Below are 14,166 nucleotides of genomic sequence, written 5' to 3' on the forward strand. Positions count from 1 at the left end.
TCGCCACTTCGATTTTGAAATAAGAGAGTCCCTGCAGAGATATGAACTGAAATAACTACATCAGTTTTAACTGGAGCCTTTAGTTAGTTCAGTGCAAGTCTATCTGCAGACCAGGCCAGAGTCACTGATCTATCACATCCCACACTCTGTCTGTCCTAAGCAATAAGCAGTAACAATCCTTCCCACCAATGCTGTTCTGAAGTTTTTCAGGGCGTCTCTAATAAAGCGGAGGAGGGACCAGCCTTGAAGAGCGACGGTGTTGCTCAGAGAACCGGAACTGGAAGAAAATGCAACGCCGGCCTGGAGGACTTTTTTTCTAATATGAAGCAGAGTCTGTGTGATCAGACCCAGATAAGCTCAGCAGGTAACTTCAGTTCCCTGTGACCCACTTCACACCTGCATCTAAGGGACTGCTGTCTGGCCCACTCACCGCTGTACTGCGTGGGGGATGTTTTCCTCTCCCATCTACATCCACTGTGCTGGTATAACTCAATGGCTCAATGTAAACTATGCGCGTCTGTCCAGTGGCTGGAGAGACAAGGTGCGGGAGGTGATATCTTTTATTGGACCAACTTCTGTTGGTGAAAGAGACAAGCTTTTGGGCTACACCGAGCTCTTCCTCAGGGCTGGGAAAGGACTCTTGGGAGTATGTCGACAGTGCAATAAAACACCCGGGGCTGGCCCATGTTAGCTGACTTGAGCACGCGCGGCTCAGGCTGTGGGGCTATAAAATTACAGTGTAGACATCCGGGCTCAAGTCAGCCAGCATGGGTCAGCTGTGGGTGTTTTATTGCAGCATAGACCTCCCCAGAGTGTCACAGCTAAATGCCAGGCAGAACAGATTGTTTAGCACAACTAAACACATATTGTAAGACACCGTTCAAGGTGAAGTGGTCGGTTAACACCTCTGCAGTCACAGGACAAAAAAGAGTTACAGCTGCTTGTAATAAACCATAAATCCAGTGTCTTTATTAAGACCATGATTTTTGGTATCGAGCCAGGTTTTAAATTTAAGCTCCCAGGCTCGGCTTTTGAAGGTGTCGTGCAGGTTTCCTTTGAGGACGAGGACAGAGAGGGCAGATACAGAGCACTCGCTCGGTGAAAAGCGTTCACCAACAGGTGATGTGTTTTTGTCTTTTATCACTTTCCTGTGTGAGTGCATTTGAGAGCGTAGTGATTGTGTGGTTTCACCCATTCTTTTTAACGGGGCGTGTAGTGCACTGGAGGAGACACAGCACATGTTGTGATAGGCCTGTGCAGGACTCCTGGATCTTGACAAGTGAGCTGTGGGGGTGTTGATCACCCTAGCAGTAGAGATGTGGCTGCAGGTTTTGTGCCTGTTGTTATGGCAAGGTCTCTAGGGGTTGGTCCATAAAAGAGTCAACTCCTGCTACCAGGGGAGGGCAGTGTGATGGAGCTGCAAAGCTGGAGACTACAACTCCCATCAGCCCTTTCACCTCTGTATGTCCCCTTCCTCTTGGCCAAGCAGGGACTATATATCATCCCTCATATTGCACTGCTCCTATCCCTGCCCAGGGAAGGGGAAAGGCTCTGACCCAGGAAGTGGCCAGGTTCTGTGTGAAAAGTGGCAGCAGGAGAGAAGCACCAGGAACCGCGGGCTGAGCCACATGTGGAACAAGTTGTGATGGCCGGGTGGGTGGAAGTTTGTGTGGGGCTTATTGGGGAGCTGCGGCGGCTGGGCAGGGAACTGGTGCAAAGGGGCTTCAGTGAGAGACGCTACATCAGTCTGGCTTGGGAAGCCGCAAATGGTGGTTTGCTGGAGTAGAGACTGGAGCGGAGCGGACAGCCCAGGCACTGGGGATGAAGACCCTGCCTCTGAACTGGACGGCCCCAGGGACCCAACCAGGGTCTGCTATTGCTCCCTTTGAATTGTAACCACAGGTGCTGATGTAACTCACAGACCTCCTGGGTGTGGTGGTCTGTCCCATCTAGTGCCACCGAGACCACTTAGAGCGAGTGAAAGATCAAATGAGTCTGCTCGACAGCCTTAGCTAGGAGCCAGTTGGGTTTTAGCTCATGCGGTAGAGGTTCATGTACTAAGCTTCAGAGATCCCCGGTTCAATCCTGCCCACCGACAACCAGGGTCTATCGGCGTTAGACTGACTCTAATTTTTCCGGGTGGATGTGCCACCCCAGCTCTTCCCTGAGGTCCTGCCCCCACTCCACTTCTTCCCCTGAGGCCCCACCCCTACTCCACCTCTTTCCACTCCACTCCTCCTCTTCCCCAAAGGCCCCGCCCACACTCCGCCTCTTCCCACCCCTGCGATGCCCCCTCCCCCGAGTTCCTCGGACAGCTGTGACTGCTTTTGCCCTGGAGCACTCACAGGGTCAGCGCCTATGACTGTCACTGTTTAAACCTCTGCATCAAGGCGACCTGCAACCTCTCCCCTTCCTACCAGCCCTAGTCAGAAACCCTTTCCCTGAGCCATGTGCCTGAGTGGTTATTGGCACCCACCCGGGCTACCCCCTACAGTGCTTGCCTCTGAGATGCGATACATCGGGCGCGCTACCGGCACCCTAAGAGTTTGGAGTCCACTGTAACCCCAGTACTTCCAGACCTACTTTAGCTCAAGTAGCGTGTGCTCCTAGTGCTGAAGGGTTGGGGTTCAGTTCCTCTGGAGGACCCATGTCGGGTCAACAGGGGAGGTGGCTTCCCCGCACTTCCTCCATCCCATCCAGCAGCAACCGGTCGCTGAGGATAATGGAAGCTCCCCTGCTGCAGCTGTGCTGGGCCCTTCGTTCTGAGACATCCCCATTTCAGCTCAGGGAATTGGGAGGAGGGTGGGTTAGCCAGGAGGGGAGCACAGGCCAGCCCACAGGAACGGCTGCAGGGACCAGCTCTGGGAGATTTGTCTGACTCCACAGTTGACTGGAGCGAAAGAATGCCCCAGTGTTCAGAAACTGCAGAAGCATTAATGATCTCCACCTCTTCCCACTGCCCCCTGCAGGTGGCTCTGGGTGCAAACTCTGCCCCAGGGACTGGGTGCTGCACAGGGACAAGTGCTACTGGCTGTCGAACGAGGCTGACACCTGGAGCAAGAGCCGTGACGACTGTTCAAGGAAGGGATCTCAAATGCTGGTGATCCAGGATCCGGAACAGATGGTAACATACATTTTATGTCGGGGCACAGAGAGAGCCATTCATCATGTCTCTGTTCTCTTTGTTACGTGTCTCTATACAGCGGTTCTCAAACTTCATTGCACCGCGACCCCCTTCTGACAACGAAAATTACTACATGCCCCCGGGCGGGGGAGTGGGGATGGAGTTGGAGCCCAAGTCCCCCTGCTCCGGGCAGATAGGAAGGGCCAGAGCCCGAGCACCGCTGCCCCGGGCTGAAGCCCTCAGGCCACAGCAAATCTAAAGCTGGCCCTGGCAACCCCATTTAAATGGGGTCGCAAACCACTTTGGGGTCCCGCCTGACCCACAGTTTGAGAACCACTGCATAACCTAGCACAGGGGTGGGCAAACTACCGCCCGCGGGCCACATCTGGCCTGCGGGACCGTCCTGCCCGGCCCCTGGCCCCGGAGCCCCTGGCCCCTCCCCTGCTGTCTCCCCTCCCCCGCAGCCCCAGCTCACCATGCCGGCAGCGCAGTGGCTTGGCTGGCTCCGTCTGGGCGGCGCGGCTCAGGGTGCCCTGGCACGGCCGCCCCCCAACAACAGGGGGCCCCAGGGCTGGGCACTCGGGCAGCTCAGCACTGGCGCACCCCCCGCTGGGGGTAGGGGCTGCACTGCAGAGGCAGGGGAGCAGGTGGGAGGTGCGGGTGGCAGGAGTGCGGGGAACGCGGCTGGAGGGCTCAGGAGGACACAGGGCAGCCACGCAGCCAGCCGGAGAGAAGTGGCGCTTTGAAGGTGAAACAGCCGCTTCTCTCCGGCTGTGTGGCTGCCCTGTGTCCTCCTGAGTCCTCCAGCCCCTGCTCGCAGGGCTACATTCTGAAAGGGGCTGTGAGGGGGGGGGTGAATGGGGAGAGGTCCCAGGGGGGCGGTTAGGGGACAGGGAGGGGGGGGTGGATAGGGGGTGGGGGCCCAGGGGAGGGGGTAGGGGACAAGGAGCGGGGGGGTTTGATGGGTCGGTGGTTCTGAGGGGGGCAGTCAGGGGGCGGGAAGTGGAAGGGGGTGGATGGGGGCGGGGCAGGCTGTTTGGGGGCACAGCCTTCCCTACCCGGCCCTCCATACTGTTTCGTACCCCCGATGTGGCCCTCGGGCCAAAAAGTTTGTCCACCTCTGACCTAGCACAATGGGACCCAGATAATTGATTGGGGCTCAAAGTCAAAAAGAGATTAAAAGTTAATGTGGATAATGACTATCCAGAGATCTCAGTTAATGCTGGAAGAGCTTTGTACAGGACAGTAAACCTCCCGCTGCAGGGCTTAAGCCATTGATCTGTTAGAGACCTAGAATCGATCTACTAGAGATCAGGATGGGAACCAATGTGGGGTGAGATCATCCTACGTCTGCTACTGCAGGGTTCTTACGCCTTCCTCTGAAACAGCCAGTGCTGGCCATTGTGGGAGACAGGGCACTGGGCTAGATGGACCCTGGGTCTGATCCCGTCTGGCCATTCCTGTGTTCCTAAATTCTACCCGAGCACAAATAATAATTATCTAAGGACCTGCCGGGCACCTCCATGAAAAGGTAACTGGTAAGAATGTGGTTCAAACCCCAGCAGTGAGTTACAGATATTTTCTTTACAGGTCAGCAGCTCAGAGAGCTACGATTCTAGACCTATTATGAATAATAATGTCACCATCATCATCATCATTATCTATTTCCATTCAGGGAGCACAACTAGTGGGCCCAGGGAGGATGGGGGCCTCATTCTGTGGAGAACTGGCTGTGCCCGTCGGGAGACAAGGTCCTTGAGCCAAAGTGTTGACAATCCAAATAGACCAGACGGTCAAACATGGGCTAATTATCCCCATTTCACAAAGGGGAAACTGAGGCCCAGAGAAGTCGAGCGACTTTGTCCAGCACAGCCTGTTGTGCCGGTTTATTGCCATTAGGTTTTTCTGCACTGCAGCATCTCGGGGTCTGTCTAATTCCATGTGCTGCTAACACTGGGGCAGAAATAAAAGACTTCTAGAGCAATACATTTACTCAGACACTTCTTTTGCAGAATGACCTGCAGCCTGTCCTACCAGCTGACCATGCTGTTTGGATTGGATTAACATTTAACTCTACACAGAGGAAGTGGACCTGGCTGGACGGTGCCCCTGTCCACGAAGAACTGTGAGTGTCTCTTGAGTTTTACTATTTCATGCTTAGAAAATGCCCTGCCATGTAATTTGCTGGTTCAGACCATGCAGAATGTCCCACACCAGCTCCTCTGGGACTCGTAGCAGTTGAGACACACAATGTAGGTCACTGCAACAGATTTCACATGTGACTCAGCTGTCGGGATAATCTAAGCCTGCTTTAGATGCCCACTCCTCAAACCATGGCTTACTTAAGTCTTGCACCAGTGATGCTTTGTGGAATCCGTCTGTCCAATTTAGGACTTTGAGCAAGATTGTGAACTCGCCCGGTATCATTACCAAGCTGCAAACTGCATTTTAAATGGAGGGGGGGTAATTATCTTTTTGTGTTTGCGCCTCCAGGTTGAACTGGAAATCCAAGGCATGGGGGGTGGCAAAGGACTAGCATGACCATGGAAATATACTTGCTCTAGACAAAAGACTGGACTCTGCCCAGAGGAACTAGTTTAGCAGGGGAGAGGTTGCCCAGCAATGAGGTAGCTTGTTGGGGAGGGGTTGGAATCACATTCCTATATATTAAGCTGATAAGACAGAGGGTCTGGAAGGTTATGAAAGGACAGGAGCTGACCTCTCATTCGCCAAGTCCCTTCCAGCTCTATGATTTCTATCAGCTCAAGCTGAGAGCAGCTGCATATAGGAGTCTGATGGGGCAGAGGGACCCCCACCTTCCATAGCACAGACCCCGCAAGGATTCCCAAGGGAAGGGGGAGCTAGTGAAGGGCGTGGCGTGCTGGTTGTTTTCTAAATGATCTGTTCTCGCTTGTGCTTTGTCTGAAGCAGACTTGTGCCGTTCAAATACTGTGCAAAGCCTGTCTGTGCATTTCACACTTCACAACTGCCTAGGGTTGCCAACTCTCCCGGACCGTACGCCATTGACGCAAATGGGGACGCGGTTGCCGCAAAATGGCGTCCAGTTCGGGAGACTTGGCAACCCTACAACTGCCCCGTGTCCCCTGAGAATGTTAAACAGTCACCCGGGACTGGAGGCTCAGACTGTTGGTGCAATACTGGCTGAGGGTGTGTTTAAACTACTCGCGCTCGTTGCAGGTTGCTAGGGCGGGGGGGCTGAGGGGCTCCGTTTCCAAGAACTGGTGGCAGACTGAGGGTGGGTTTGCTCCAGCCCGAGCACCCACAGAGTCGGCACCTACGGCTTGCTGAGACCCAGGGAAGCCTAAAGCACAGTGGGGGATTCAGGGCCTGGATCCTTCACAGCAATCTGGTGAGCCGCCAGCAGGGGGAGCCCAAATTCAAAAAGACACTATTTGCACGTCCATATTTACCTGCAATGGTACCTGTGCATGCAGTTCTGCTGCTCTCTAACGAGTGTTCCTCAATCTCCATGTGCAAACACCCCTTTACACAGGGAAATAAAGGCTCTGGGGTGCCCAGTGGGTGTGCACACAATTTGCAGAACTCACCTGTTGCTCTTTGGACTAAAGGTTTGACAGATGCACAAGGGAAGGGACAGAGAAGAAACAACCAACCAACCTTCCTCTTCTGCCCCTTGTGGTCCCCTGCACAGAAGCCAGGCATAACGGCTCTCCTGTTCCCGAGTACCACTGCTCCCGCCAGCACCCCTCAGGGCTGTAGCCACAATGAAGGAGGCCGAGCTAGCCAGCCGAAGAGGAGAGAGCTTGCTGCATCTTCCTAAGAGGTGGTGCAGGGGTAACGCTCCCCATAGGTATTGGGAGCTCTTGCTTGCAATCTGTACCCATTCAGGGTACAAAAGCCTCGCAGTCACTATGCTTACAGTGTGACTCTAGTGGCTGCATGACAGGTATTAGGAGTCTGCTACGGACTTTAAACTAACCTAGCTGTGTCCTTTAGCTCCCGCAAGTGACTTGTGCTTTTTCAGACACATAGGGCATGAGTGGAATAGCTGCACCTCACCCCGGAATGTTGCATTGCAGAAGCAATTCAAATACATGCCTAGTGGATGCTAATCGATCAATTTAAAACAGGAAAACAGCCTCAACACAAAGTTAGACTCCCATACATTCTAGCCCGGCTTACATCCTGCCAGCTACCCAGGAATGTTGCACAGATACTGTGCCATTGGCTGCATGAGGGAAAGGGCATAGATGCTGGATTACTTGGCCCAATTGCCACACCCTTTCAACGCTTATTTTATATTATACCAGTAGTAGTCGCACGGCAGAGGCAATTGGGCCAAGTAATCCAGCATCTGTGCCCTTTCCCTCATGCAACCAATGGCACAGTTGCATTCAAATTAGCTGTAGAATAATCATGGTGATTGGCCGTCGTCACCTCTGATATCACAATGGCCTAGGACTCTTGGCAGGACATAGACACATGCCTTGCTGTCCCAGGGTGTAATTTGTAAAGTCATAATCGCTGAGAACTGAACAATTGGACTGTAGCCACAAACAAACCCTAGCGAGGGTTGAACTGGGCGACATTCTGACCAAAAAGAGCTCACAGCCATGCACGTAGCTGTTTCCATCACTGCAAAGTGACTCTACAGACATCCTAGACTTCAGTGTAAAAACAGAGAATCCTGGAGCCTTACGATATAGATTGTGGGTGGTAATGCTAGTGTAAAATTAAAGTCAAAACAAAATGAAAAGAAAAATAGAAAGCAAAACATTTCAACCTTAGCAAAATATCAAGAATCTCAATGAAATCAATACATTCTCACAGGAAATTTCAATTCAGTCCAAGCAGCTTTATCCAATGGGGAAATGGTCCCTTGGAAAAATTTTGGCCTGCTCCTCATAATAAGCCGTATCGCTGAGTTCGCAGATACACTAATAAAGCACGTCTAAGCAGGCAACAGCCTCATTTGTGAATTAACACAGGAATTACGATAACAATGTTCCTTTGGGCTTCTTTGCCTGGTAACTAGAACTGAAAGGACTCAAAAACAGAGCAGTAATTTACTGATTTAAGCTAAATTCAAGGCGGGCCTTCTTAGTCCTCAATAAAAGGGCCCCCAGGCAGACTTGCAGCAAGGTGTGAATGACAACGAATATCCTTATTTCCGTTTCAGTTCCTGTGTAGACAGGCCCTGGGTTGTTAACTGAAGTGGTCAGGGCTCGAGCAGCAGGGCTGTAACTTCACTTTCAGGACCAGATTGTCTCTCTTAGACACCGAGCTACACGGGGTGAGCTGCAGAGCTGAGTCCCCGGGAGGGCACCAAGACGGGCGTAATGGGGTCGTGTTGCTTAAGGTTTGGTAACATGGACACGGGTTCTCCAGGACCCAACTGACCAACCCATTTCCCACAATGGGGCTGTGGGGGGAAATACAGAGATGAAAGAAGGAACCACAACCTGACACCCCACGAGGAAGAGCTGCTACAGGCTCTTTAATCAACAGAAACAAACTGACAGGGACTTTCTGCTTCATTCCACAGGGTCCCAGGATTAAGTCAGGGTGCAAAGAGCGACTGTGGAGCGTTAAAAAAGACAAAGATTGAATTTGAAGTCTGCAGCAGTGAATTAAAATGGCTCTGCCAGAAAGAAGCTTTCCAGCTATAGACTGCGGCATGACTGATCGGGACAGGAAAAGGCCTTCAGTGTCTGAAACATCTACAGTATTTTCAGCTTTACTTATAAATGTCATGTCAGAATCAGGGGCCAGAGCCCCTGCTGGCGTGAATCAGCCATAGCTCCCCTGGAGCCAAGGGGGCCAGACCCCGACCTGATGGAAATCTGCCCCTTTGACGTCAATGGTTTTATTGTCCACTAAAGAAAAGCAAATCCACCCGCTGGGCCACAATGGCCAGAGGTTTTCCCCACTCCAGCCCCCCAGGAATAAAGAGGACACACCCCTCCCCCCAGGGCTGGCAAAGCCGGGGAGCTAGTGCCCCCGCAATGGAAATATTGCAACCTTGCACAACGGGCGCACAGCTTGGGGGTGGGGGGCAAAGTGGGACCAAGGAGGCTGGAATGGGCCTGGGAGCAGGTAGGGACCAACCCTCCCAGCCTGGAGCCCCTTCCCCACCCCAGGCTAAACCCCTCCCCCCAAATGCTAAGTCTCAGAACCTCCCTTCACGATTCCTTCCTGTCTCCCTGCCCCCATTCCCAGGGAACCTCCACTTCCACCCCCACTTCGCTCCCCTTTAACCAGCTTCCTTTTATATGCTGCCCCAACTAGCCATGTGACCAGTTAACCCTTTACAGGCTGCAGCGCCTTTTCCTTGTTGCAGACCCCGTCTGTGTGTCCTGGCTGGATGCGAAGCACGGTCACTTCTATGGGGAAATAAACTTGTGAAAACATTGTGTTGCTTTCCAGCTTTGTATTTATTTACTGGTAATATTGTGAAGTGGGATAGAGGCCCTGAGACCAGGGTCCCGTTGTGCTGGCTGCCGGGCCGCCGAGAGCGGGTTCGGGCCCCGGTGAAAAAATTTTTTCGGGCCCCCCAGCAAGGGCGGATCGGCTAAACGGGGCTGACGAGAGGAGAGGGGGAAGCCGGGCCCGAAAGTTTTCGGGGCCCCCAGCAAGGGTGGACCGGCTAAACAGGGCCGACGAGAGCAGGGAGAAGCCAGGGAAGCCAGGTCCTGGGCCCCCTTCCGGACCGCCGGGCCCCGGTAATTTGTACCGGCTTCCCTCCCTCTCTCGTTGGCCCTAGTGCCAGGCGCTGCACAGACACAGAGAGAGAGAGAGTCCCTGCCACAGCTGAAATCAGGGCCCCGTTGTGCCGGGCGCTGCACAGACACACAGCGAGAGACAGTCCCTGCCCCAGCTGAGATCAGGGCCTAGGGTTGCCAACTCTGACTGAAAATATCCTGGGGGATTCCCCCCCCCCCCCCCCCCCAATGTGACGTAATGTCATTTTCTTAAAATATCCTATTAAAATCCTGCATTGCTTTCAATAGTCACCAGGAGATCAATGCTGATTCCGGGAGACTCCAGGCCAATCCTCGACGGTTGGCAACACTATCAGGGCCCCATTGTGTCAGGCGCTGCACAGACACACAGGGAGAGACAGTCCCTGCCCCATAGCATTTACAGTTCAAGATTCAGACCATGCAAACAGCTACACACATGCTAATCACTAAGTGTGTGCTTAACTGTTTGCAAGATCACAACTTCAATAATAAAATGACTAGATAATTTAAATGAGTAATAAAATGCCAGATTCAATAAGCCAAAGGTGAAAGTGGGGTGCAGTGGGAATCCTGCTGATACCCCAAAAACCATCTTAACACTTTTGTAAAGGAAGTTCAACCCTTGCCACTGTAGAATGTCTCAGAACGAACAATGAAGGGACAGAGCCAATAAGCCACTGCCATATAATCATTCGCTGCTCACGATCACAGCCTCTGGATTGCAGAACAATCCCAACTTTAACATTCTCCCCTAACAGGTCAGTGCTGCCCACTCTCCTGATTTCATCGTGAATCTCAAGATAGTCGGTGTTTTTCTGAAAAGCCCCACCTCCTGGAATCATGTGAGCAGCTCAGGTGTTTTTTTTTTTTTTTAAATAGTAAGTTTTTACCTTTCACAGTTATGGAGAAAAAACTTAAAAATCTGACCCCTAGAGGTTCAGAAATCAGAAAAAGAACCCATGATTTTTTTTTGTTTGTTTTCTCAAAAAAAAGCCAGATTTTTTTACAATATCCTTGTGATTTTGCGGGGCCTGACTGGTTACTTTTAAAAGCATGGGGTCGGCATTAACAAAATTTGCAAACAGACACAAAGGTCACAGTTACAAGTGACTAGGAGATGATGCAGTCCCAATCTTCATTTAGGGGGCAAGTGCCAATAAATCGCCCTGTCATTTGCCCTTGGAGTGGCTGTGTACATTTCAGGGGGTAGCGGTAGCCGAAGGTGGGGTAAGTGAGATGGGGAAACAGCACAGGAGGAGGATTATATGGCAGTGGAAATTAGCTAGATCTGTTGGCAGGTTTCTGAGCTTTGGGGATCTCAACGGGTGTAGAAATTCCCTTTGTAAGAACAGGCCGGAGGTAGCAGGCGGAGAGGATCTGCCACCAGCTGACTGTGCTGCCTCTGAATGTGAACTCTTGTGGGCAGGGACTCCCTCTCGCTCTGTCTCTGTGCGGTGCCCGGCACCAAACCCTGGATCTCAGCGAGGGCAGAGTGTGTGTGTGAACTTCTTCTCCTACGTTCAGTGGTCATGGAGAACAATTGATCTCCATTATGTTATCGTTATCGGATTACCATTGGCTTTGTACAGGACATTAACTCTCCCGCTGCAGGGCTTAAGCCATTAATCTATCTCTGAGAGATCTAGAATCTATTATAGATCAGGATGAGAACGCACGTGGGTTCTTCCCCTTTAGAATTTAGCCAGCAGAAAAGACAGAAGCAGCTGAGAAGCAAGGACATAGCTAAATTATTGTGTATTGTCAGAAACTAACAGCTAAAACAAAAACCGCAAAACAAGCAGGAATATTTCAGTGGCTCAAAAGGCACTGACAACTGTAAACAATTCATAAGCTTATATGGTCAATGCCCGCCCAGTATCTCAGGTCTTAGAACAGAATAAACCCTCCCTTCACAGCCCACTGGATATCTGCAAGCACTCATCCTTACCCCCACCACCTTGCCTCCTTCCCCCGCAAGGTAGCCATAGACACTTAATTCAATTAGAATGACCTCTATATGTACGTACTGTTCTTATTTTTATATCTTTGTTCAGGTTTCTCTCTGGACTTGTAACAATGTCTGTCTCTGTATGTACAAATAAATGCAAATAAATTTGTAAGAATTATATAACTGGCCACTATGGCATCATGTTTTTGAAGCTGCTTGTCAGTCTTCCCGGTACCGTGAATAACCCCCCTTCAGGACTGTCTGTGCTTACCTGATTCTCGGGGAAAAGAATCTTTTTGCCTAACAAGCTGCTTCAGCACCCAGCCCCTCTTCTTTTAACAAACGAAGCCCTAGAAGAGCGCCCTGTAAAAATCTGCAAAACGAACTCATTATCCACCTTCAAGTCTCTCCTCCAAACTCTCTTGTGCCACGATACCCGCAGCAAACTTGACAATGGTCAGTCTGCTGCGACCACGGCCGAGCGTGCTGACTACTATTGTGTCACTGCTTCCTTGCGCTCCCCCGTCGACCTGTATCTATCTGTTGTCTCTTAGATTGTCAGCTCTCTGGGGCAGGGACCCTAGAGCCCGTCTAGCCAAGTTTTTATATTTTCCTTTAAATTGGAATAAATACAAGATACCGAAAAAGATCACCAAAATCCATGGGGAAAAAATGCAAATCCAGGGGTCAGAGTTAAGGGTGTTGTGATGCAATATGCATTTCTCTGTACTTTGTAACAGCAACATCTGTTATGTGGGGAAGCTAGGATGGCAGGGTCCTTAACCATTCAATTCCTTGATTTCAAGGGCCCAGCTCTGTCAGCGAGCCCCTCCATTGTAACCCACAGTCTCCTGCTACCCCAGCCCTAGGCTTCTCTTGCACACACAGCTCTGCCGGTGCCCCTCAGTCCTGACCAACACAGAAGCAGAGCTGTAACATTTTAGCACCCAGGGCGAGCAAGCATATTTGCACCCCCTTCCATTTTTCCACCCCAATTTTCCATCCTTGCAGCTTTGTGTCCTGGGCGGCCGCCCTACTCGCCCCAGATACAGCCCTGCATGGAAGCATTATCTGAACATTATGGTTGCAATATTCAAACCCATCAGGGGTTTTAAACACATTCTAGGCAACTTTGAAAAATCTCACCCAATACACGTAGCCAGCGGTGAGGTGACTAATACACCACACAAAAGATAGATCAGACATTTAGCAAAGTCTTCCCCATCCAAAACCCAAAATGAACTTTGGCACGATAGGTCGTGTCCGGGAATCGTACCGATCTTTTCAAATCCACTGCGCAATTGCAGCAAATGCAACGTTCCTTAAGAGGCCCCAGTCCTGCAAATGTTTATGCACGTGGCTAACGTTACACACAGAACTAGCCCTACTGACTCCCATTTGGCTCTGTTTTATTTGCATTATGGCAGCACAGTTATACCAGGCCCATAATACCAGGCCCAAGGCCCAGTCATAATATGGCTCCATTGTGTTGGGTGCTGTCCAAAGAAACATCAGTAGAAGACAGCCCCGAAGAGCTCACAGTCCAAGCAGTCACGGCAAACAACTCACCTGTGCTAAGCAAATGCTTCCATGTTTGCAAGATCTGGGTCTAACACCATCACGTTCATCACTGTGTTTTCTAACCAACATTTTTGGGGGGGCCAGATCCCCAGCTGTTGTCAATGGGCCATAGCTCCATTGGACTCAATGGGGCCAGATCCCAGCTGGTGTGAATCAGTGAAGCTTTGTTGACTTCAGAAGAGCTATACCAATTTCCACCACCAGGGGACTGGGCCCGTGACGTCGTTTATTGCATGTTTAGAGATGTGTTTCTTATCGCTGAGAGGCGCAGCAGGGCGTGGGGACAGACACAAGAATAGCCCCCCAGTGCCTTGTCTGCTCTCGGTTCTGCCTGCAGCTTGCAACTTCCCTGTGACTTATTACAGGGCAGGAGGTTCCGTTTTGCCCTGTGATTGCTCCCTTTACATGCTCCTCCACTGAGCGTTATGTTCTGACCCACGCTCTAATCCTCTTGCCCTTTCACAGTGCCAGGCCCTGCAGCTCGCTAGCAGGTTGGCCGGCCTTTTGCATCTGAGTCGACCCTGTGGTTTGACAGCTTGAGGTGGGGCCAGCGCTTCCTCTGCAGCCTTGAGCCCTCAGTAAGCCAGGGTGAGTCTGTGGAGGGTCATTTGTTTCTTCTCTTCTCGTCGTTTTCTGGGCAAGCCTGGAAGATGCAGGATGAAGGTTACACGGTATTAAACCTCCGACGCCAGGAGAAAACCACCACCCGCCCGTCACCAGGGAGGATCCAAGGTATGGACATTAGAAAGTTTTGCTTCATGAGCATGTCGCAGGGAGAGAATGAGTGA

At 51.5% G+C, this 14,166-nt stretch overlaps 1 protein-coding gene across 1 annotated transcript; it reads left to right on the top strand.

Annotated features, from left to right (window-relative positions):
• Nucleotides 1–202: 202 nt before the first annotated feature.
• On the top strand, nucleotides 203–9,159 carry LOC113409442 (killer cell lectin-like receptor subfamily F member 1; the record flags this gene model as incomplete). The annotated part of the gene is made up of 4 exons (XM_026663361.2): nucleotides 203–364; nucleotides 2,970–3,124; nucleotides 5,137–5,249; nucleotides 8,652–9,159. Coding segments are annotated over 4 exons (554 nt in total), but the record flags the coding sequence as incomplete, so codon positions are not given.
• Between the last annotated feature and the right edge of the window lie 5,007 nt (nucleotides 9,160–14,166).

This window comes from Terrapene carolina, unplaced genomic scaffold (genome assembly GCF_002925995.2).
Source record: "Terrapene carolina triunguis isolate 2854851 unplaced genomic scaffold, T_m_triunguis-2.0 Scaffold33385, whole genome shotgun sequence".
In the NCBI taxonomy this organism is placed as follows: domain Eukaryota; kingdom Metazoa; phylum Chordata; order Testudines; family Emydidae; genus Terrapene; species Terrapene triunguis.